The sequence below is a fragment of the Hylobates moloch genome, unplaced genomic scaffold, assembly GCF_009828535.3.
Source record: "Hylobates moloch isolate HMO894 unplaced genomic scaffold, HMol_V3 SCAFFOLD_2, whole genome shotgun sequence".
NCBI lineage: Eukaryota > Metazoa > Chordata > Mammalia > Primates > Hylobatidae > Hylobates > Hylobates moloch.
Genome location: NW_026652277.1, coordinates 64,717,228 through 64,743,676, shown reverse-complemented (window position 1 = coordinate 64,743,676; position 26,449 = coordinate 64,717,228). Strand labels below are relative to the sequence as shown.

Genomic DNA, 26,449 nt, shown 5'->3' with positions numbered 1-26,449 from the left:
CTCCAGTATCAAAAGGTTAGAAAATGGACACACTATGACTTACTGGGTTCAAAGCTTTGAACTAGAACACGTAATGTTTTTGGTTATGTTTACAGCTTCTCCATATGAAATAAAATATTCAGTAAAAGTATACTCATTTATATATTTTAAAGAATCAAACTGGGCAATTAAAACTGATATTTGATGATGACCTTGGATAACAATCATCTAATTCTTACCTTTCTCCAAAAAAATTGGGCACATATCCTCCCAGGTGGGAATGTAATGCTTTGGTATTTACAGAATAGCTAGTTACCTGCTTTGTACATGAGGCGTCAGTGAACCGTTAATGTAAAATGTGTATCTGACACACCACAGCTCCCAAAGAATGAATTTACCACTGACATCAAGGTTTACTGTGAAATGCAGCAGATAAATATTTTACAAAATAGGAAATTTAATGAAATTCGTACTTTTAAGCAATCATTTCAGTAAAAGAAATTGTTATAGATGATGTATATGTATGACAATAGATTCAGAACTGGTTAGAGTTGAATTTCAGCATTACATTTTAAAGGTATTTGCCAAACCCTAAAGCTCATTTTATTTCAAGTGAAAACATCATCATGAAAAAAGTCACGTCACACTGACTAACAAGGTTGATAACAAATGTAATGATCAACTTTATCACTTAACATTTCACAAGACTTTTTATTAGTTTCTAAAAAGCAGTTAATATTTTAAGGTACGGTATATAAACAAAATAGCCATATTTTGATTTTTGGCAACATGAAAATGCCAATTTCCTTTCAAACCAATTCCCAGACTACAGCTACAAATGTGGTGAACAACGTCATCCTGGAGTAAAATTCAGCTCCTGACACACACTTCTATGGCAATTGTAACATAGTTAACACTTGGCCTGTACCTATACGAACACTGATCCATTGGGGGCCACTGAATAAAAACTTCTTCAATCTTATTTGCTATTTTAGTTGAGGATTCTAATTTACAGAAGAGCTGGGCCTTTCCTTCTCCCATTCCTTTATAACGTCCTATCCAGTTTCCTGCAGTTTGGTTTTCCTCCTATTTGAATTGTTCTTATAATCTTTCTTTAAATGTATCTGTTTCCATTCACTTTATGCACGCATGCTTCTCTATGACTTATCAAACGTAGAACTGGGTGTAAAGTAGTATTTTTCCAAGGTCAAAAAAAGTATACGAATTCATTTACTAGGATTAGGTTTAAATTGCTTTCATTGAGATTATTCAAAGGATTTTTGCCTTCATTAAAATTATATCAATCAAGTAAATAAAAATATGACATCCATGTTTGTTCACCAATAAGGATTTAGGTTTATCCAACTTTTTGCTAATACAAATTCAAGCATTAAGTTAAAAATATGATTATCGTTCCCAGTAGATGTGTAACAGAACACAATAGGGGTGTCAGTTTTTTTTTATTTATATTTTTTATTATTATACTTTAGGTTTTAGGGTACATGTGCACAATGTGCAGGTTTGTTACATATGTATCCATGTGCCATGTTTTTTAAGGATATTCAAAATTATGGAAAACAGGTTCAATTACAAAAAGCCAGCTAACAGCACAAAGGTCACCAAGGTACGATACAATTTTGAGTGGGACCTATGCAGTGCTACTTAGCCATTAAAAATGCCAACAAAAGGAATGGAGGATGAATCACAGTAAGTTTTCCCTTAACTGTGAAACTTAAATGTACATGTACACTGATTACATTCTATTTCAGGTGCTTGTATAACTGTAAAGATATTATATTACGAAGAAACACAGCTGGAAGTCTGGGCTTCTGCATTGTAGGAGGTTATGAAGAATACAATGGAAACAAACCTTTTTTCATCAAATCCATTGTTGAAGGAACACCAGCATACAATGATGGAAGAATTAGGTAATAATAATGACTAACCAAAAAGACTTATATTAAATGTTGTTTCATAAATGCCAAAGCTTGGCCCCATTTGAGATAAGGCATGTATTTATTATACTTTGTGGGGATTAAAAGTATTTACATAGCATTCAACTTCTGAGAAATCCAAAATAATTACACATATTCTTGGTCCCATACTACAACTCCCCATACTTTTAGCATTCCTTCTAACACAAGCTGAATGGATAGTGACTTTGGAGAATGTAAATAAGAGGCAAGAAATATCTCAATTAGAAGTTAACATAATTAAAATGGTCAGATGTAGCAAAAACTAGGACCACTAAGATAAACTTGCACTAACTTCAGCAATGAATTAAAATACTAATCATATCTTGTTTTGTTTTTTTTAGATGTGGTGATATTCTTCTTGCTGTCAATGGTAGAAGTACATCAGGGATGATACATGCTTGCTTGGCAAGACTGCTGAAAGAACTTAAAGGAAGAATTACTCTAACTATTGTTTCTTGGCCTGGCACTTTTTTATAGAAGCAATGATGGGTCAGAGAAAAACAGAAAAATCACAAATAGGCTAAGTTGAAACACTGTATTTATCTTGTCAGTTTTTATATTTAAAGAATACACTGTAAAAATGTCAGGAAAAGTATGATCTAATGAAAGCCAGTTACACCTCAGAAAATATGATTCCAAAAACATTAAAACCACTAGTTTTTTTTCAGTGTGGAGGATTTCTCATTACTCTACAACATTGTTTATATTTTTTCTATTCAATAAAAAGCCCTAAAACAGCTAAAATAATTTGTATACCCCACTGAATTCAGGTTGATTTAAATTTAAAATTTGGTATATGCTAAAGTCTGCCAAGGGTACATTATGGCCATTTTTAATTTACAGCTAAAAGATTTTTTAAAATGCATTGCTGAGAAACGTTGCTTTCATCAAACAAGAAATAAATATTTTTCAGAAATTATAGTTGTCTTTTAGTATGTGATACTAATTAAGTTTACTTGTATTATCACCATTTAAAAGATCCTAGTAATTTATTCTTTCAAATACCATGTTATTTGTTACCATCACTGATGAATACCTCCTAGATGCTTATCCCTAAAAATGCTCAGATAATTATAAACTTGTTTTGTTTTAGTAAGAAATGGCTAAAGCTCTTTTTTACCACAATTGTTAGTAACTGTATAAAAACTCGTGCTGCTCCACCAGTGGGCCTTGGAAAATGCATCAAGAAGGCCAAACCAGCTTGACCTTGGCTCATAGACATGGTCATGAGGCGATTTAAATTTGTGCCACAATGAAGAGTGTTTGTACACGTGCCTCCTAGAAACTACACTAAGGGTAATTTATTTCATAGAAGCCACCCAAATGCCTTATAGGTTTTACTAATTTGGATATGAAAGTGTACCCCATTTGGTTTCACCAGGAACCCAAATTTAGAATATTGAAAAGCTATCAAAAAGTTGTGATATCAAAAATGTGTGAGTCTCTTAATATACTAAGCAAGAGTGTCACAGCATTAATGATAAAGACTAGTTTTAATCTCAAGCCTTAGAGGGGCCCTTTGTTGCCTTTTGTGGTGCAGCCTCTTATGAGACTGGTGTTTGATTAACAAAAAAACTGGCCCAAGTGGAACCTTGACCTTTTCTCAGATAATTTGTGTATGTACACAGCTAACACAGCTCTTTAGATTCCCTGTTAAGTGACTCATTCACATTCCTTTCTTGGATATAAAGTCATTGCTATCTTTTTATTTTTGAAATATTACAAGACAAAGATTTTTAACTTAACATGAAAAATTCACTCTTTTATTTTGGAAAAAAAGTTAACTTTTCATACTAACAAACAGAACAAGATTTAAGGTAAATTTCTTAAACATTATCCAGAAAAATAACAAGATTTATAGTATCTACTTCTGGTACCAATATACACAAAAGGCCAAAACCATGCCTATTCTGCAGGTGTAGCTTCGGTGCTCTCCTGTTCAGGGGCAGGCTCACTGCCCGCTTCTTTTCCTTCTTTGCTTCTTTTAGATTTTTTGTGTTTGTGTCTCCTGTGACTATCTCCTTCTTCACTTTCATGGCGACGTCTACTATTACTGGAAAAAAAAAAAAAAAAAAAAAAGGTGTGTTCTGTTTAAATACACAATCAGTGACAAAAATCCAATCACTCTAAGGAAATTCTCAATATAACACTGGGTTTAAAATAATCTAATGCATTTTCTCATAAATATAGTGTGGGGAATAATCAGTTTTATGTGACTTTTATGCAGGGATTGTATTTATTTTATACGGCCATCTTCACTGATATTATCTCAGATTCCCAGTGGCTATACAGCTTCTGAAATGCATATTATAATATACAGTAACAAATTAGAAACAGGCATTAACTCAAAACCAGAAATACTGTATAGGGTTGATTTTTGGCAAACAATAGATATTTTGTTTAATGCCTTTTTAAAAAAATTTGAGACAAGGCCCTGAATTTTTCTTTAATGAAACCAAGCACTGCTTTGTTTCATAACTTACTAAAGACTGGTTCATCGGCCAAAATTTCCCCTCTTCCAATGCGATAATGTACTAAGTCAAAATCTCTCACATACTATTGGTTCACTATTTTATTAAAGAGCAAACCTTCGAGAAGACTTATGTCTGGTTTCCTCTTTCTCCCTGTGTCGTCTTTCTCTATGTCGTTCTTCTTTCTCTCGACTTGCTCTGTGACGCTCATAACCTCTTTCTGCATATTCCCTGTATCTGTATCGTTCTTCATCGCTGAAATTGAAATAGAAATGTTTTCTTGACAACTGGACCATTAATTCTGAATGGATTCAAACTGCAAAAGAGATGTGATCTGCAGTCCAAATCCAAAATCCTCACATTAGCATCTTTTATAACATTAGTGAGGAATAAATATTTGTTGAATTGAGAGGAAAATAATGCTTGTCCTCAAAATAGCACTAGAGCTAAGAATATAAATATATAATAATTACACATGTTAAATGACCAATTTTGTTCTGTGCTTTCATAGCTGTTAAAAAGATTTAATATAACAATGCTTTGGTTTTTTTCACTTCTTGAAAAAGTGAGATCTGCAACTGATTTAAATTGTTATCAGCTTTTAACATTTTTGCTCCTTTTAGAATTAAAATAATATTTGTGTATATCAGATTTCTAATCAATATTCTTGGAAAGTCTTGGACATACATTTAACATTATAAAAATATACGACTCACAATTACTACAAAACAGAAAGCAAATAAGTTCTTAAACTTTAGGTTTATCATTAAATATTCATCAAATAGAGAAGTATAAAAATAAAGAACAGAGACATCAAAGCAACTTCTACAGTATCCATACAAAATGCAGATTGGACATACCTGCATTCAGACATCCTAATTACATCTGTGTGTGTGTGTGTGTGTGTGTGTGTGTGTGTGTGTGTGTTTGGGAGGGGGAACTACATGGCTAATAATTTCAACTGCATAAATAGAAGCTGCCTCTCCATTTTCTGATTTTGGATTGAATTACACAGATTTTGGATTGAATTACACAGACTGGTGAAACTGAGACTAATGGCTAGAGTTAGAGAGTGGTCTTTCTTTACCTCCCTAGACCTCTTTTCCTTTCATGTCCTTCAACTGACATTCTCTTTCCATCTTTCTCTTTATCCTTCAAGTCTCTTATTTCTTCCTTTTTCTTAATCTTTTAGAAGAGTACGCTGAAGAGCTTTGATTTCTAGAAATGTTTAATATGAATTATTAAAGTAGTAATTTGTATGAAACATCAAGATGGTAAGGAATCTCAGGGTTTAACATAGTCAGGTGACAACTATAAGCCATGTTTTAAGACATGTCAGCCTGTGTTCTAGCAAAATTAATGATTCATGAATGCTATGCTTAATGCCCAATTGTACTGCTGACCAAGTTATTATCTGTGATACATTAAAATTTTAGAATCTTATTTAAAAAACAAAATATTAATATACACATTTGCACATATTTGTATATGTAATTCCACTATTTTTTTCTACCCATAAATATGTACTTTTGTATTTGGAGTGTGGAGACATGTCACCTGAAAAGTAACATGCCATGCCAGTCAGTAGAGAGGAGCAGAAAGAGTACAAGTGGAGTACACACAGGATCACATCCTGATTTTGCCACTTACTAAATGAGTGACCCAGGCTGTTACTTAACCTCTCTAAACCTCGGTTTTCTCATCTGTAAAATTGCCAACAGTCTTTTTCAAGACTTTTTACAGAACTGACAACATTTATAAAGTGCTTGGTATGAGAGTAGGCACTCAATAAATGAGTCTTTGGTGAATTTAATGCTTAATTTTTTCAGAAGCAGAACTTTTTAGTATCATGTCTTGAAGTAGAATAAATTAGCACCATAGGAAATAAATATAGTTAACTTCTCTCAAAAAATGAGGCTTTTCAATGACTCCAACTAGATTTACATGAAAATAATTAAAGTCAATTATCTCATAATGTGTCATTTGTAACTCTTTTTCCTCTTACCCTAAAACCAACTCTTGTTGAGCTTGGAGCCTTTAGATTCTGAAAGCAGCCCTGTGATGGGAACTTTACAAAAGATGGTAGAAGATTGGGTCCTACACACAAAATATAAAGACCCTCCTCCTTCCATCCCCTTTTCTGATAAGTGGCTGAACCACAAAGATTTCTCTGGACCTGGAAATCATTAGAGTTCATTTCAAACATCCTAGAATGACCAGCCTTCTTTCTGGCCCATAATTAAGCTCCCTAAAAAACAAGTTGAAACTGGCCTGTAATTTTCAAAACAATGGCCCTGTAATTTGTAAAGCAACATATACTACATGCCATACTGCTAAAATACCAGCCTTCAGAAACCTTTACTTGTACTTCACTTGGATTTTCCAGAGTATAATTTTTTCCTGGGATAATTCAGAACAACTCAAAATTCCTCCACTGTTTGCCTCTGTGGCCTTTAACATTTTAGTCAAATTTAGGTAAACGTTGACTCCTAATGCCCTACGGTTCAGCAACCTGAATATCAAATGTGGTTTAACCATTAACACTTTTAAGTTTCAATAAAAACTCAATAATATCTGTGCATGTATTTGAAGCAGAAAAATTAGAGGATTTAGCCAAATCTTCTATAAACAATATGTTATTTATGCAAAGAAAATTTATGAGTCCTGCTTGGCAAAGCAATTTATTTTACTCTTATTTCCTATCAAGTTTTGCATTAAGTTCCTTACTTATAAATATGTACATTCTAGAGACAGCAATGCTATCTCAAATATATTCATTTCCACATTAGAAACAATTTGACTTTCTGGAAAGTAATACCCTTGAGCTTAGAAGAATCATGCACTTAATTGGCTGAAGTCAACAGCACATTTCCCACCAAGCAAACACAAATCATATACTCATGCACACACACACGTATCATAATGTTTACTTATTTGGTCAATAAAATTTTATTAAGTGCCTACAATGTATAAGTCATATTAGCAGGAGCCAAAGGAAGGAAAAAAGATGAATAAATCCTTATCAGTTCCTTCTTGTGCATTTTTTTAGGTAAAGTTGTAAGCTACCAACCAGTCCGAGACAGCCTGACAATATGAGAGGTCTTCAAAAAGTTCATGGAAAATGCATACTATGAAAAAATAATGCATGGATTTCAACATTTTTTTGCACCAAAATAAACTCAGTAATTTGTTAAAATATCTCTGAACAGGATCTAGTTTGAGGCACTAGTGTTAACTGTTTAGGGGTACCATAAGCCGCATCCATGTAAGTCAACAAATTTAATAAATGTTCTTGACCAATCCACTGTTCAGGTCATCTCTTTCCTCTCCTTGGGTCTCCCTATTCCCTGAGAAACAATAATGTTGAAATGAGGCCAATTAATAACCCTACAATGGCCTCTACGCATTCAAGTGAAAGGAAGAATTGCACATCTCTCATTTTAAATCAAAAGCTAAAAATGATTAAGCTAAAAATGAGGAAGCTTGGAGAGGAAGGCATGTCAAAAGTAATGATAGGCTAAAGTCTAGTCCTCATGTGCCAAACAGACAAGTTGTCAAGCCAAAGAAAAAGCTGTTGAAGAAAATTAAAAGTGCTACTCCAGTGAACACATGAATGGTTAAGAATATGAAAACAGCATTATTGCTGATATGGAGAAAGTTTGAGTGTCTGGATAGAAGAACAAACCAGCCACACAACATTCCCTTAAACCAAAGCCTAATCCAGAGCAAAGCCCAATTCTTTTCAATTCTATGAAGACACAGATAGGTGAGGGAGCTGCAGAAGAAATGGAAGCTAGCAGAGGTTAGTTGGTTTGTAAGGATTAAGGAAAGACGCTGTCTATATAACATAAAAGTACAAGGTGAAGCAGTAAGTGCTGATGTAGAAGCTACACCAAGTTATCCAGAAGATCTAGCTAAAATCACTGATGAAGGTAGCTCCACTAAGCAACACATTTTTAATGTAGATCAAATAGCCTTATACTGGAAGAAGATGCCATCAAGACTTTCATAGCTAGAGAAGAGAAGGCAATGCCTGGCTTCAAAGTTTCAAAGGACAGGCTCACTCTCTTGTTTCCTGATGTATTGTTCCTTAATGTAGCTGGTGTTTTTAAGTTGAAGTTGGTGCCCATTTACCACCCTGAAAATCCTAGAGTCCTTGGAGCTATGGTAAATCGACTTAGAATTATGGTAAATCGACTCTGCCTGTGCTCTATCAATGGAACACCAAAGCCTGAATGGCAGCACATCTGTTTACAGGATGGTTTACTGAATATTTTAAGCATTCTGAACAAACTCTGTTTTTCCCTAACAATAGTAATACCGCGGATGGAGGAAAGCTCTTCCTTCTCATTAAAGGATGCAGTTCCATTACATTATTTTCAAAATTTGCAGTATATGTATACAGTCAAGTGTCAGTTAATGACAGGGATATGTTCTGAGAAATGCATTATTAGGTGATTTCATTGTGCAAACACCACAGAGTGTACTTAAACAAACTTTGATGGTACAGCCTATTATACACTAGGTTATATATTATAGTCTATTGCTCCTGGGCTTCAAATCTGTACAGCGTATTACTGCACTGAATTCTGTAGAAAACTTTAACACAATGGTAAGTGTGTATCTAAACAAAAGATACAGTAAAAACAGTATTGTAATCTTATGAGACCACTGTTGTACATGTGGTTTGCATTGACAGAATATAAAAATAATAACTAAAATCAGGATAAAAATTTTTTAAAACACATATAAGAAAAATTTCCTTAAACATTAAAACTTAACACATAAGTGTGTTGCAAGAAAGACTAATAGGAAAACCCATTTAAAAAGTTTTAAGATTATGAAACTTTTACATTAGAACAAAATTCTTTGAGTGAAATGGTACAGAAGTAAAAATTTGAATACAAAAAGAAATGTAAAATTTCCAATTCTTAAAGAGAGCCTATTTGTGCATTTCCTTTAAAAAATGGATAATTTCGGAAAATCACTATAATGTTGTTAATCCACTGGATATATTTTAAGAGAGTGAGCCTGGGCAACACAGCAAGACCCTGTCTCTACAAAAAATTTTAAAAATGAGCCAAGCATGGTGATGCATGACTGTAGTCTTAGCTACTTGAGAGGCTAGGCCAGGAGGATCACTTGAGCCCAGGACTTCCTACATTAGGGAACAATGCATTGGGAAACAAGAGAGTCAGCCTGTCCTTTCAAACTCTGAAGCCAGGCAGTGAGTTCTCTTCTCTAGCTCTGAAAGTCTTAGATGACATCTTCTTCCAATGTAAGACTGCAGTGAGCTATGATCATGCCACTGTACTCCAGCCAGCCTGGGTGACAAAGCAAGACCCTGTCTCTAAAAACAGAATAATAACAAAAGTGGTGATAATTTTATTTTTAAATATTAATATTTATAATACACTGGAAATATCTATATGGTCAACTAATTTAAGCTTAAGATGAAAAACTTAGACGGCAAGATAAAAATAAATGAAGGGGTACAAAATTCTTTTAAGAGATAAGTAATCAAACAAATTTAAGGACTGCTGTTCAAGGTAATGGGAAGCCTCTAATCCTTTATCATTTCAAGATGGCTAAGTACTCCCTGAGCATCTCTTTTCCAAGTGAATTGAAATTCACTTCCTCATAACAAAAATAAATTTGAAAGTGGTTATAAAACACATAGTATAAACTCCTGCACACCCAACAAACCTGTTGAAAACACTTGGTGTAGGACTGTGATCACGCTCCCTCTCTCTCTCTCTGGTGCGTTCTCTTTCTCTGTCCCGATCACGGTCTCGCTCTCTGTCTCTGTCTCTCTCTCTATCTCGGTCTTTCTCTCTTCTGGCATAATAGTCCCACTGCTTGCTGGTGTCCACAAGACTAGGCCATGAAGGAGCAGAACCAGGAAGATGGGGAAAGGCAACTAAAGAAAAAACACAATTAAAAACAAACGTTATGGTACTTTAAAAAAACAAAACGCCCACCAAAAATGTGCCATTAGATTATAATAGAAATTCATTTTATAAACAGAAAAGAGAAATATCACATGGTGAATGAATATCCACAGTATCAGGGGAAGATCCAGAAACAAATCTTAAAAACCTAACATATAAAGACCCTTCATTATACAAGGTGAACAGGAATCAGAATTAGGTTGACCACAAACTTCCCAATATAAAAAATGGAAACCAGAATACACTGGGACATCTTCAAAGTGTTGAGAGGAGGCCAGGCGTGATGGCTTACGCCTGTAATCCCAACACTTTGGGAAGCCGAGGTGGGCAGATCACTTGAGGCCAGGAGTTTGAGACCAGCCTGGTCAACATGATGAAACCCTGTCTCTACTAAAAATATAAAAATTTGCCGGGCATGGTGGTGCATGCCTGTAATCCCAGCTATTTGGGAGGCTGAGGCAGGAGAATCACTTGCACCTGGGAGGCAGAGGTTACAGTGAGCAGAGATTGTGTCACTGCACTCCAGCCTGGGCAACAGAGTGAGACTCTATCTCAAAAAAAAGAAAAAAAAGAGTGTCGAGAAAAAAATATCAACCTAGAAAAGTGTACTCAACAACATTTTATTTCAAGATTCAAACAGCCTTTGTAAACATCAAGAAAAAAATAAGCAAAACTTACAACCAACAGACTTCACCAAAAGAATGTCTATCAGGCCAGGTGCAGTGGCTCACGCCTGTAATCCCAACACTTTGAGAGCCCGAGGTGGGTGGATCATGAGGTCAGGAGTTCAAGACCAGCCTGGCCAAGATGGTGAAACCCTGTCTCTACTAAAAATACAAAAATTAGCAGGGTGCGGTGGCAGGCGCCTGTAATCCCAGCTACTCAGGAGGCTGAGGCAGGAGAATGGCACGAACCTGGGAGGCGGAGCTTGCAGTGAGCCAAGATCGCACCACTGCACTCCAGCTGGGGCAACAGAGTGAGGCTCTATCTCAAAAAAAAAAAAAAAAAAAAGGAACGTCTATCAGATATACTTAGAGAAAAAGAAAAATTATCCTAGAGGATCTCACATGAAAAGAAGTAATGGTTGAACAAATAAATGGTAATCATATATGCAAATCCAAACAAACAATATACGCTATTCGACAGCAGAGTTTTTTTTAAAAAAGAATAAAACTAAAATAGTGAACCACAATAGGATGTAAGTAAGAAGAGAAAGATTATTCTAAAGTCTCTGTGTTGATGGAGAAATATGTTCAAATTATATGTAACTACACATTGTTATGTATGAATAATAAATTTCAAGAGTAACCACTAAAAAAAAAAGAAAATGTATAGTTTCAAAACAACGAAGAAAATAGGATTTTTTGAAAATCAATGAGAAAGAAACTCAGTCAATTCAAGAAGACTTGACAAAGATGTAGGTGGAGAGTTAAGTTCAAATAGCTAAATATTCTCAGTAATAAAAAGGGACTGACTCATCAGTTACAAAACAAAGATTGTTGATTTGTATTTTTTAAAAACCTAACTATAACCTGAATATAAACAACATAAAAACACACAGAAAGGTTGAAAGAAAAAAGATGAGAAAAAAAAAACAGCCCCTGATCGAAAATGAGTAGCTTTAGGCTAGGCACGGTGGTTCACGCCTATAATCCCAGGACTTTAGGAGGCCGAGGTGGGCGGATTGCCTGAGGTCAGGAGTTTGAGAACAGTCTGGTCAACATGGTGAAACCCTGTCTCTACTAAAAATACACACACACAAAAAAAAATTAGCCGGGCACGGTGGCGCATGCCTGTAATCCCAGCTATTCGAAAGGCTGAGGCAGGGGAATTGCCTGAACCAGGAAGGTGGAGTTGCAGTAAGCCGAGATCGCGCTACTGCACTCCAGCATGACAACAGAGTGACACTCCATCTCAAAAAAAAAAAGAGTAGCTTTATTAATGACACAACAGACTCATACAAAAAGCATTACTTAGGAAAGAATGGATGATCACATGAAGATGGACGATGTAATTTACTAAGGAAATAGAACAAATTTAAACTTCCAGGTAGCTAACAACATCACCTTAAGTTTTAGAAAGTAAAAACTAATAGAAATACAGGTAGAAACAGGAAATTCACCATGATCATGGGAGATTAACATACTTCTCTCAATTATTGGTGGATTAAGCAGATGAAAAAATCAGTACAAATACAGAAGTGGTTTCTTTTTGTTTTAAGAGACGAGGTCTTGCTGTCACCCAGGCTACAGAACAGTGCTCACTGCAGCCTTGAACTCTCAGGCTCAAGTGATCTTCCCGCCTCAGCCTCCCAAATAGCTCGGATTACAGGAACAGGCCACCATGCAGATAAAAACTTGAGCTACATGTTCTTAGCATGGTTGATGTAATGGACATCACATAGGATACTGCCCATAACAAAGGATATTACTCTTCTCAAGCACATATGAAACATTTATGAAAACGTACATATACTTTCAAAGGATGAGTGTAAAACAGATTTGTTCTCTGACCACCATGCAATTTAAGTTAGAAGTCAGATTTAAAAGTTATGAGAAAATAATCCCTAACCATTTCAAATTAAAAACACATTTCTGATAATTCATGGGTCGAAAATATCAAAAATTTAAATCATTAGGAACTAAACATAGACAAACATAAGACATATCGAAAGTTTAGGGATACAAGTTGTTCCAGAAGAAAATTTAGTCTTAAAATACTACATTAGAAAAGAATAAAAATTAATGAGCTAAGTCTCCAATATAAGAACACAGAAAAACAGAATAATCCAGCAAAAAAGGGATAACAAAGAATGGAAATCAAGTACATAGAAAACTACCATATAATGGAAAAAAAACTGAAAGTTGGTTTTTGAAGACAACAAAACATGACAATTTTATGACAAGATTAAGAAAAAAGGGAACACATAAACAGTATCAGAAGCAAAAAGGGATCACAACTACAGACAACACAGATTAAACAATAAAGAGAAAATGCTGCACCTTATACCAACGCACTTAAAAACTTAGCTGAAATGAACTCCTAAAAACAAAAACAAAAACTTACCAAACTCAAAACGAAAAAGAAATCTTGAAGAGTCTAATAACTATTAAAGACACTAAATCAGTAATCTAAAATCTTCCTACAAGGCCAGATGCCTTTTACAGGTGAGTGAAGGTACAGATCATTCCAATATTACACAAACTCCCAGCAAATAGAAAAAAAAAAAAAAAAAAAGATTATTCCCTCACTTATCCCACCTGGCTGGTATAATTTTGGTGTCAAAATCAGGTAACGGCAGTATAAATAAAGGGAAATCCTAAGCCAATTTTATTATACATATAAACTTAGACGTCAAAATCCTAAATAATTAGAAACACATTATCAGTGTTTATCTAGAAAAAAGATAATTAATCATGAGCTAGTTAGGTTTATTTCAGCAAATCAACAGTACCTTAATATTAGAAGAATGTAGAAATGTAATTTGTCACATTAACAGATTAGAGAAGAAAAACAATTATGATCATCTCAGAAAGCATTTGATACAACCCAGTACCTATTCATAGTTTTATAAGCCCTTGGAAAATTAGGAGAGGAACAGAATTTCCTTAATCTGATGGTTCTATCAAAAACCTAACAGTAAAAATCTAGAAGCATTTCCTTCATAAAGAAAAAAGGGATCATACAAGAACTCCACTTTGAGGACTTTGACATTACAATGTTGTTATAATGTAATTTACTGTTCTATAATATTATAATGGAGGTTCTTGCCAGAACAAATAAAAAAATAACAAAAAAAGGGACAAACAAGGATCTGAAAAGAAAGGAGCAAAACTCATTATCTACAAGAATATTTCCAAAATAGACTTTACAAATTATAGTGAGAGTTCAGAAAGGTAAATGGCTATAAAAATAACCAACCAAACAACTATTTCTGAATACAAGCAAATATAAACAGAACACACTGTTCAAATGTATATACCGCTTACAACAGCAACAAAAACATTAGGTACCTAAGGACTAAATCTAACCAAAGACATTCAAGAAGTGTATGGAGATAACTATAGCAGTTTATTGAAAACAACACCTCTGTAAATGGAGAGAAAGTCCTTGATCACTAATAAACTCAATGCTGTAAAGGTATGAATTCCACAAAGACTGATCTAGAGCATCAATGCAATTGCAATATGGTATAGTAAATAAAAGCAAGGACTCTGAAGCCAGGCAACATAGGTTCAAATCCTGACTGCCACTTACTGTGTGATATGTGGAAATTAATATTTTTATTTTCTCATCTATAAAATGGAGATAGTAACAATATAACTACTTTAAAACTCTGTCAAGATTACATAAATTAATATAAATTGCTTCAAAGAGCATTATGTAGTAAGTACTATACAAATGTTATTAATCAAAATCTCAACAGTTTTTCATGCAACTTGCTAAGTTCAGTCTAAAATACATATGTAAAAGCAACAATTGATTTTGATGCACTAGATACCAGATTTACTATAAAACTCATAATTAAAGATACTATGGAATTTATTAGCACAGGCACAGCTAACCAACTGAATATCTAGAAAGCCCAAAACCGGATTCATACACATAGGTATGTAATAGATGACAGACACAACAATCATAGCTCCCTCAGGAAGGACAGACTATTCAATAAATGATTTGGGAACTATTAGATCTTTCTACCTAAAAAATTAATTTCAGATGGCCAAATGACTTAAATGTGAAGAGCAAAACTTGAAAACTTTTTCTGGGAGGAAAAAAGTATTAAAGAATATCTTTATGTACTTGAGGTGGAGAAAGGAATGTTCCAAATATGAACCCCACTAAAATGTGTAAGACTTTACACAACTGATGACATACAAGGGAAAACAATGGCACAGGTTGAGATTTCCTAATCTGAAAATCCAAAATACTGCAAAATCCAGAGTTTTCTGAGAGCCAACACAATGCCACCAGTAGAAAATTCCACACCTGAACTCATGTGATGGTTATCAGTCAAAATACAGTCAAAACTTTGTTTCACGCACAAGAATATTTAAAATAGAGTAAAATTAACTTCAGGCTGTAGATATAAGCTGTACATGAAACAAATGAATTTCATGTTTAGACTAGGTTTCCATCCCCAAGATATCTCATTATGTATATGCAAATATTCCAAAACAAACATCCGAAATCCAAAACACATCTCCTCCCAAGCATTTCTGATAAGGAATACTCAACTTGTAATTTGAATTATTTGTCATGTAACTTTCTCCCTTGAGGAGCTTAGGTGTATAATTATCTCTGCAGTGCACAATATTTACACATTCATAATAATGTAAATGTTGTTTATTGTTTAGCTTTTAAATTTAAAAATCTGTCAGACCACAAACTATTTTTGTTACAGGACAAAATGTAAACATTGTAAGAAGTATAGTTGAGCAAAGCTAGGTGGTGGGGAAAGAAGAAGAGTTCAGTGAAGGCTTAGAAAGACGCACTAATATTCTCATTTCACCACAGTAGAATGGTACGTGAAACGGATAAATGAGAAGAAGAGCAAAAACAGTAACATACATGAGAAGAGGAGCAAAAACAGTAATACATATATAAATGAGAAGAGGAGCAAAAATAGTAATATAATTTTATTGGTGGGAAAAAACAGAAGGGTACTAATGATAACTCAGCAAAATACACATCTATCATATTGAAAGACAACAGATGGTATGTAAGTTATATACTCAGGAAATAAGGTGATAAGCATATATAGAAATGCTGTGGAGACCACTGAAAGAATTAAAAACACATCAAAAAACAAAGGTAAAACAGAATCACAAACACAGAAGCTGTATTTATCAAATGCATTCTAAAACCTTGTTTTACTAGGAAACTTGTAATTTTCCTCTATTTAATTCTTACAATATGGTTTATAATTGTTATTACTAAAGAGGCTTTCCATTCAAAAAAAAAAAAAAAAAAACCTGGTCTCTAAGAGAAGAGTTGGGGGCAGGAAAGAGTGGGCAGGAGAGTCTCACTCTTTTATTAAAATGTGCATGTATTACCTTGAGAAAAAGTTAAATACCAAGTTAGCATTTTTAAAAAATAAAATCTTCTATAATGAAACCGAATGGGTAATCTCAAGAATTACTCTCTCTTTCTAATATGGAGTATTCCTCATGTTTATCTGTATTGAAACAAATATACATGGAACTGAATAACAAAATAGAAACTGGAAAGTCTCAATAAAATAGTAAAAAATCAAACTTTAATAAGTAATGTTCACCAAATGCTTACATATTAAAGGCATCATGTACTTAATAGTCAAAATTTATTTTACTTAATAAAGTACTTAATAGTCAAAATTTATTTTACAGATGAAAATTTATTTTACAGATGACACCAAGTACTTAATAGACAAAATTCATTTTACAGATGAAAAAAAAAGATGTAGGTTATTATTCAAAGCTACTAAGATGAGATGAACCCAGGACCCAAACCTAGGCTGTCTAACTGCAGGGCCTATGCTTTAACAATGATGCTACACTGCCTCAGAGTGCAGAAAAGGGAGGGAACTTGGAGCTTGTTGGAGATTAGGGTGATAATTATAAAAAATAACAGGTAACATTTGATGGTTTACTAAATGGCAAGACTAAGGTGCTTCAATGTATTTCAATGAACTCCACATTAAAAGGAAGAACAAGCTGTCCATTTAATGGCTGAATATCTCTAAGTCACCTAAATGGTAAGAGGGAGAATCAAGATTACAACCCAAGGACTGTGACTACTTAAATATCTAGCAAAAAAAGGGGAGAAGAGGAAGAAACATAGTCACTGAAACAAGTTAAATCAACATAAATACCATCTTTTGTAGTGAATGAATGGCAAATGCAATTTGAACAGGTAGAGTTTGAAGGACAGTACAATACCCTGATAGAGATACCTAGAAGTGTATGACTGGTACCTATTTTCTGATCTACCACTAAGACTTAGAGATTCTATCAAATAAATCCTTTGGAGTCTATTCAATTTTCTCCATCTCCATCTTCAATGATATTGAGTACATGACATCCTAATTTTTCCTCTGGATTACTTCTGTAGGAGACTAGAATATGTCACCCCAAAACATCCCTCTTTGACGTAAGGATTATTTTGAGCTGAAGGTGGCTGAGCAGATGCAGACACAATAAAAGCTTCCGGCCCTCCCTAATTTGCCTAAAAGCACGATGTAAGTTTACAAAGACAAAGGTGTCCCTCCTCCTCTACCAGAAAAGACAAAAGTTGATCACTGAAGACAAATTTAGACCCTTATCAGCATGGACAAGGCACCAGAGGAAACTGCATGAGAATGTTCACCAACTAGCCTTTATATAGTATATATTGCCTTTCCACAACTGGTTGCTCATGAAGACTCAAGGCCCTTTTCCTTTATCTTGTCACTTCTCTAAAAATTCATCGCTCCTTACTGAAGATGCTACATAATCTAGATTTCTAAACCATATCTTTGAGAACTACTCATTCCCTGGCTATTTCCCATGGATATATGAGGTATACATGTTAATAAACTTGTTCTTTTCTCTCTTGTTAATGTGCCTTTTAATACAGGGTCCATCCTAAGACCTAGGAAGAGTAGGGAGAAAATTATTTTTTACTCCCCCACACGTTCCACAACTTCTTGTCGTTCCAATCCAAGAAGGCCAACCCCACCTTTCTACTCACCCTATAAATTCAAAACTTCCTCATCGTAACTAGCTAGAATGGAGATTTTTCAAATGTAAATGTAGCAACTTCACAATTCGGCATAAAACTAACTGGTTCCACACAGCCCTCTGAATAAGGTCCAAACTCCACAGCATGGCTATAATGTCCTGCATAAGCACACAGTTTCTACATTCCAGCCACAACACACTTCTTCCAGCTCCTAATCCCTACCATGTTCCCTCTCACTCTCTTATCTTTGAATAGCCTGGAAGTCAAATTATCTACCCTTCCACCTCTCTGGAGTAGGAGACCCCTCTGCTATGCTCCCATGACACCCTCTAACTCCTGTCACCCAGCTATCTCCCCACAAGCCTATAACTTTTATGAGGGCAAGCACTCTATACAGGTTACTCTATCCTTAAAACTTAGTACAGGTCAGGTGTGGTGGCTCACACCTGTAATCCCAGCACTTTGGGAGGCTGAGACAGGAGAATCACTTGAGCCCAGGAGTTCAAGACCAGCCTAGGCAACACGATGAGACCCTATCTCTACAAAATTAGCCCGGCATGGTGATGCACGCCTATAGTCCTAGCTGTGTGGGATGATCACTTTAGTTCGGGAGGTTGAAGCTACAGTGAGCCATGATCGCACCACTGCATGCCAGCCTAGGCAACAGACGAGACTGTGTCTCCAAAAAAAAAAAAAAAAAATTAGTACAACGCACAGCATTTTTAAAATAAATGACTGATCAAGAGATGCAGAAGAAAATGGGATCAGAAGGCCTTGGAATGGATAAAGTTGTCAAGAATGAACATGAAAGGGGACCTACACATGATATAGAAAAAAATTAAACCAGCAAGGGAGAAAGATGGAAACAAGGTTAGGTGTGTGCCATGAGTGGAGAAATAGAAACGTTACAAACAACGAAGATTGAGACAAATTGGTGACAAATCCTAAATCCTTTTAGAAAAGGCAAAGTACAAATATCCCTGTTGTGTCACCATGAATTAATTTTTAAAAGTATAGTTGATAAATACATTAAATTTATTGTTTGCTAACCTGGCAGATACATAGACCACTCATTCCTGTAGTTAATATTTTTTAATTGCTCTGTAAGATGTTAAACCATGAACACGTTTTTATTGCTTTAAAAATATTCAAGTACTTTACTGATTCAAACTGAATCTAGGCATCTAAATACTACTACTTACCATTGCCATATGGAAATGCACGTGCAGAACGACTATCATAACCAGAGGAATGTCCACTGTTGAAGAAAAAGATGTATTTTTATGTCTGGTACAAATAAGTTCTGAATTTTAATAACGTAGTACAAAAGGAAAAACTTAAGGCAAAATTACAACTTTTATCCAACCACCAATTTAACGATAATTTAGTTCTATAATTTTATTAATAAAACATGGGGTTTTTTTACCTAAAAAATATTAAAATACCTAATTTTACAGAAAAATAGGATGTACTAATACTATTTAACATAAATAATCCAATCAACTTAGCTTGAGTTACAAGTAAAGTAACAGAAAATTTCAGGCTATCAGAATATTTCAGATTAAAAATTTAGTCTTAAATAATTGGTTTTTTGGTTATAAATCAGTAATTCAGCCCCAATGACAGGATTAACAAATACTTTTTAACATTTTGACTGAGAAAATAAATGTGTCTAACAGACACTTAATAAAACTAAATCCTTATGTTCTCACAATTCATACTTTCTTGATTTTATAGTTTCCTCTGAAAATCATATGCAGGGTGTGATGCTACTGATGTAAAGTTTTCACATATTTTGTCTTTTTATATTATTTGAATCTTTTTTTCAGAAACACACTATTTTTAAGTTTATTTGCCACTTAAGAGGAAATAACAATAACTCTTATTAGTGATTTCTATCTGCCAAGAATTATATTTGCACTTTATATTCAGTAGCTTTTAAAATCTTCATAACTCTATCAACCCTTTTGGTAAAAAGGAAAACTGAGTCTCAAAGGGCTTGCGAACCTTGCCTAGCAACACTGTTTGATTTCTATGTTGTTAAACACCATACTGCCACCCATGAAGGAAATATTCTTTGTACAGCGTTCTAGTTAACATAAGCCTTAAGTACACGGTACAAAAAATAAGGCTACTGCCACACAGAATGGATCTAATCCTTCTTTGCGGAAGCTGAGATGGAGTATCAAGGAATAAGACAGCTTTTCTTGACTATTGTCCCATAATAGTTATCCCAAAACAGACATGTATAATCCATGATTTCCAGTAATTTATGTTTGGTATTTCCCATAAAACTGACTTGCTGGGTTTTTAACAGTCTAGGAGCTTCTTTAATCAAGTGTGTCATAAATCAAAGCAAGATATTATTTCAAAATATTATGATTTTAGTTTTCTTTGCCCTCTTTTGATATCAGGCTACAGGTCCAACATCTTATATAGAAGTAACTAACATAGACCTAGATTTATAAATTAAAAGACAGGTGCTGTGTTTATAAAATTAAATATTTGAAAATATTTCCAACATAAGTATATGGTGGTTCTGTCAAAAGGCTATCAATGATCAAAAATCAGTATCCATACTAATTTACCTTTCTATTGTTGGTATAAGAGATGGAGGTGGAGCGCCTGGTGGAGGAGGAAAACCTGAAACATTCAATCATAAGATAAAAAATGTTAACAGAATGTACACTTAATGTCAAGAGTGAAACAAAGTTGCTGCATATCACTAAATTTCTCTGGGGATATGAATGTGCTTCTCTATGTTGTAATAATGGACAGAAAAAAATGGAGCTCAAACTTATAAACAGATTTTTAGTGCAATAAAACTTTAAGTAAGCAGTCTGGTCTAATACACAGAAAACAAACTGGGAGTCAGGACACCGGTCTTATTTTCAGCACCACACACAGCCCATTTTGTAAGTATGAGAAAGTTAATCTCAATGCCTTACCTTCTCCATACATAAAACAGTAGCCACCAGATATATTTGAAATATTTTAGAAGGAAAGCAGATATATAGCAATTACCTCTTTCAAAAAATATTTCGAGTTTTAGAAGTATAGAAATTTCCTTAAAATGTGTAATTTATAAATAAAATCTTACCAGTAAATGTACAGTGCTCAAAGCTAAGAATATCCACCATAAAATATGTTCAAATAGCACAACCCTAACAAACTGTTTTACAAAGAAAAGCACATAATATAGTTTGTGGATTAGTTTGGAAGGAATATAATTTGTACCTCTATATCATGGGGTCTGCATTCTCAATAATTCACAATACCTAAATGGAATACCACAGAATAATATGGCTAAAAAACAGTTAATCTACACTATGCTTTCAAATTCAGATAGGCTATAAAGCATCCCAGCAGAAAAAGGTTCCAAAACTTATGATGTCAATTCCTTATGATACCAATTCCTTCCAAGTGTTAACAATTAACAACTCTCACTACTAGGAAATGCACTAAATTATCTAACTTAAGTCTCTCACACTACAGTTCAGACACTGTCCTAAATGAGAACAAGACGTATTCCACTGTCATATTGCCTATCACTTTCTGGTTATGTGAAAACACTTCCACTAAGCCTCCGTTTTAGTAATTCTATGAAAAAATAAATCAGTTCTCTGAATCCCTCTCAAAGGTCCACTTAAATCAACTTTTAGCCCCACTTCAAATTGTTTTCATGTTTACCAGGTTCTTCACTGTATCTAGTTTTAGGATCTATAACTCCTCTATTAAACATCTTAAAAGTACAAAATTTGGCAATTACCACATTAGTCCTAAAGTCCACAATCCTATTTCATACAGCCTCACAACCACATTGTTTTTTAAACTAAAAAGACACACAAATGATTCCTTTGACTTTCCCTGATGAGTCTTTTTCAGACACATTCACACATAATCAATGTCTCTATTCCACATCTAAATATGTATACTGTCCTATGCTACCTAAACTTCACTCTTTCTGTTTATCGAAGTCATTTTGAATTTAGACCCACCCTTGCAAGCATTTACCTCTCATTCTCTTTATACACCTTGGCTTTTAACACTGAACTCAGTAAGACACACTTGCTATCAGGTGTGATATCACACTATAGAAAGAAATAACTGACAAAAATGTAAAAATAAATAAATAAATAAATAAATAAAACACTGGGCCACATATAAACTCCTACTGATCACACTATTACAACAATAAACAATCACCACTCTTAACAGCCACCTGACCAGCTATCTGTCTAGTTGCTATGTGGGGTTCAGAACACATTTTCTCACGATACTAAGCCAGCAGGATTAAAATTAAAAAATCAGAAATAATGATAAAGTCAAAATAAATTATCTTTCTCTTCTCTTATAGTCACTATATTACATAAAAAATGCATTGGTCTGTAAAGACATTTTTAAGAAAAATTTTATTTTATATCCTATACTGTTTTCTTCACAAATTGAATAGGTAAGAATTTTCTCAGAATCTCTATTTCTACAGAAATGGGTAAGATAGGTATAAGAAAACTAAATATCTTAATCAAAACTGGAATGAAGCAAAGGCAGAGCTGAAAATAGGACCTTGAAATCCCAATAGCCTATTCCATATTCTAACCGCATCAACAACGTCTCTCCTGTAACTATAAGCTTGAAATTTCGTGTTTATTAACAATGATGGAGAAAACATGAAAAAAGTTTTACCTGGAGGTGGTACAGTTATTGGAATACCTAAAAAACAAGTGATGAAATTTAATATAGTAATTGGATTTCAGAACCTGTTATGTATTTATGCCATCACCAAAACAAACTTTGAAATAAAACCCCTCGCCTCATTATCCTAGCTTATTCACTCAAGAGAAGCATTCTATTTTCTCGTAGAGGACTAACAATTCGAGTATAACATCCAACTTCCTTGATGAAAACCCAGTCTAACAACTTGATAACAAGGTTTCCCCCACTAGTAATCACAAAGTTAGACATCAGTTAAAAAGCACACTTATGCACACACAATTATCAAATGCCATGAAGTTAATCCTAACTAAATATGATAATCAATGCCTGAAATTGTTACTTTAACATTTTAATAGAAAAACTGATCTGTGGGTTATTTCTCTAATACTGCAGGTAGTACAAGGATAACTCAAGATGATAGGTATTACTGACTTTTGTAGAGCTCAATATGTTTTGGTTCATTCAAGTGTTGACTGTTCTAGTATTGTTGGCAGAAGTGAGAAAAGGCTAACATTTCCTTTGATTTGTAGAAGGAGAGAAAGGGGGAATAACCAATTCATATATATATACACCCCCAGGGCACATTAACATAAATGTGAATGATTTACTTCTACAGGTGCTAGCAAATATTAATTTGAGTGACTCTCACTCATTATTTGTATACATTATAAACTCTGAGGAATAAACTATGTATATTTTCAATTTACAGGGACCAAATGTGCCCTTAAAGCCTAATGTAAAATGTATTTACTAAATACTAAAATTAAATTCAGCATTTTAAATTTAAGAGATACATGAAAGGCAATTTATGTGGCATGCAAATTTTAACTATTTTCAGTGGAGGAAAAATGAGAGATTTCTAAGCAGGAAAATTAAAAAAAGTAAGAAAATTTAAAGTAACTTTTTCATGAAAAGTTTTATACCATAAATAACTAAAACAGTTGGAATGGTTCCCTAAATCCTATCTTAAAAACTGCATCAAAATTAGTTCAAAAAATAATCTAATTTATTAGCTAAATGTATGCCAAAAAAAGAAACAGAATTGTTTTCAAATGTTTTCTTGTGGCCGGGCACGGTGGCTCTAGCCTGTAATCCTAGCACTTTGGGAGGCCGAGGTGGGCGGATCACGAGGTCAGGAGTTCGAGACCATCCTGGCCAACATAGTGAAACCCTGTCTCTACTAAAAATACAAAAAAATTAGCAGGGCGTGGTGGCAGGCGCCTGTAGTCCCAGCTACTCGGGAGGCTGAGGCAGCAGAATGGCGTGAACCCGGGAGGCGGAGCTTGCAGTGAGCCGAGATGGTGCCACTGCACTCCAGCCTGGGGGACAGAGCCAGACTCTGACTCAAAAAAAAAAAAAAAAAAGTTTTCTTGTGAAAGGAAACATATTCTAACACTAAACATGTTCTGATGTGCATGTTTTATCACAGTAAGAGATTTAGATTAAAAAGATCTTAAGGTAGCAAATGGCCTTAAAAAAGAGACCAAAGCACCTGATTTTAACCACCCATACAATAAAAACATATTCCAAACTTACAAAACCAACAAGACTAAAGATACATAAAGCAGCCATCAAGTTTCAAAAATCTTTATGAATCCACAAGTCTACTAAACTGACCCATAGCTAAAGGCAATTCTCATCCATCCTGAGGTTACCTTCCTGTTTCCCAAATTACTAAACTAAAAGAATCCAGCAAACCATACAAGCTAGTAGAGTCCCAGACTCCAAAGTAAATGAGAAAAGTAAGGAAGGCAGAGCATTAAATGTTTTTAATATACACTACAACCTAATTTTCTTTAGAACAATACGGACACTACTTCACTTCACTATTTGATCTAGTTTTCATAAGTAAATACATGATTATTTTCGTAGATTTATAAGATACAGATTTGTAAGATGAGATTTATAAGATAAAGGAATATACCAAAATCACCCACCCATTCTATATACTATAATCCTAATAACTTTATCTAAATGATTATGTGAGCAGGATGTATCACTTTAGCTAAGGCTTACTACAGCTTACTAAAATGTAAATTCATGCTAAAAACTAAAAAATTACTAGTCAGCCCCTTCAAACTTTAGTCCTCAAAAACATTTAAGTTGTTAAACTTCCACAAAATGTAGAGATAAAAGACATATGACCAAAGAATTAAGTACATTACAAAGGTAGTTAAAATTACTGTCTGCCTTTAATGTTACTCTTACTATAGCAGTATCATAGGACAGACAAAAATAATCTACTGGAATTAAAGACATAATCAAAGAAAAAACCATGTCATTTATAGGTCTTTCCAATCAATACCTACACATCAGAAAGCTGGCATAGCAACTAGGAAGGGTCCTTCTTGTGAGACCTCCATTTCATCTAAGATGTTATTTCAATACAAATCTTTATAAGTAAATGTTCATTAAAACAAGACTATAAAGTTGATGAAACACTATATAACCAATTCTTTGACAATTACTGAATGTAGTTTCAAACTGGTATGTGATATCATGTAAGGCCAACATCATTCTCACTTAAAAATCACTATTTAGTATTTGACTTTTCTTAATAAAAGAGAAACAGTATAAGGGAAGAGAAAATTCATCTCAAACGTCCCTCTTCGTTCCCCTCCCAACACCTCCATCTTCCTGGCAAACACATGCTGCCTAACCTAGACAACAGACTTGAATAACAAAAGTATTTTGTTTCTTTTCTATATCCTTTATCTGAAAAATGAGTTTAAAAAAATGTTGATTTTCCTGGAAAGCTATACGTAACAGTAGTAATAGCAGATTTCTAGTGCCAGCCAAAACCTTTTGGAAAAGTAATACTCAAGCTCTAACAGACTGAACAGATTAGTAGTATTAAAACTTGAACACAGGCCGGGCGCGGTGGCTCATGCCTGTAATCCCAGTACTTTCGGAGGCCAAGGCGGGTGTATCACAAAGTCAGGAGATGGAGACCATCTTGGCTAACATGCTGAAACCCTGTGTCTACTAAAAATACAAAAAATTAGCCAGGCATGGTGGCATGCACCTGTAGTCCCAGCTACTCAGGAGGCTGAGGCTGGAGAATCGCTTGAACCCAGGAGGCAGAGGTTGCAGTGAGCCGAGGTTGCGCCACTGCACTACAGCCTGGGCTACAGAGCGAGACTCCATCTCAGAAAAATAAATAAATAAATAAATAAATAAATAAATAAATAAATAAATAAGAACCACCCTGAACATGCATGAGAATCACCTGGAGAGTCTCTTAAAACATACAGATTGCTGGGCCCTTCCCCTAGAATTTCTGATTCAGTAAGTCTGGGGCAGGATCAGAAAACCTACATTCCCCTAAATTTCCCAGATGATGTTGCTGGCCCAGAACTATACTATGAGGATCACTGGATCCGATTCTAAGCTTCTCTCCTAATTTCACTGCTGAGCAATTTAGTACGGACTAAATAAATCCCATTCCAAATTTTTATGAAACAAAAGCATCTACCTATGACACTTAAAGTACTATGAGAGCCTACACCATCTGGCATTCTCAAAAGAGAAGATGATTTCTTTTTTTTTTTTGGTTGAGACAGGGTCTCACTCTGTTGCCTAGGGTGAGTGGCATGATCACGGCTCACTGCAACCTCTGCCTCCCGGGCTCAAAGCAATTCTCCCACCTCAGCCT

At 34.5% G+C, this 26,449-nt stretch overlaps 2 protein-coding genes across 38 annotated transcripts in view; one reads left to right on the top strand and one right to left on the bottom strand.

Annotated features, from left to right (window-relative positions):
• Positions 1-3,880, top strand: part of LNX1 (ligand of numb-protein X 1) — a 113,837-nt gene extending 109,957 nt beyond the window's left edge. For 3 of the 4 annotated variants that reach the window (XM_032151058.2, XM_032151075.2, XM_032151049.2), the window contains 2 exons: positions 1,749-1,907; positions 2,297-2,776. In XM_032151058.2, coding sequence (XP_032006949.1) covers positions 1,749-1,907; positions 2,297-2,432 — 295 coding nt within the window. In that variant the 3' untranslated portion in view covers positions 2,433-2,776. Of the gene's footprint in view, positions 1-1,748; positions 1,908-2,296 lie in introns of all 4 variants that reach the window. The other variant, XM_032151047.2, reaches the window with a different exon arrangement.
• FIP1L1 (factor interacting with PAPOLA and CPSF1) overlaps positions 3,697-26,449 on the bottom strand; it is a 76,900-nt gene continuing 54,147 nt past the window's right edge. For 14 of the 34 annotated variants that reach the window (XM_032151144.2, XM_058434206.1, XM_058434230.1 and 11 more), the window contains 6 exons: positions 22,765-22,791; positions 20,667-20,721; positions 19,281-19,336; positions 10,133-10,346; positions 4,544-4,681; positions 3,697-4,008 (listed from right to left, as the gene is read on the bottom strand). In XM_032151144.2, coding sequence (XP_032007035.1) covers positions 3,861-4,008; positions 4,544-4,681; positions 10,133-10,346; positions 19,281-19,336; positions 20,667-20,721; positions 22,765-22,791 — 638 coding nt within the window. In that variant the 3' untranslated portion in view covers positions 3,697-3,860. The remainder of the gene's footprint in view (positions 4,009-4,543; positions 4,682-10,132; positions 10,347-19,280; positions 19,337-20,666; positions 20,722-22,764; positions 22,792-26,449) is intronic. The other 20 variants (XM_032151164.2, XM_032151195.3, XM_058434254.1 and 17 more) reach the window with 4 other exon arrangements.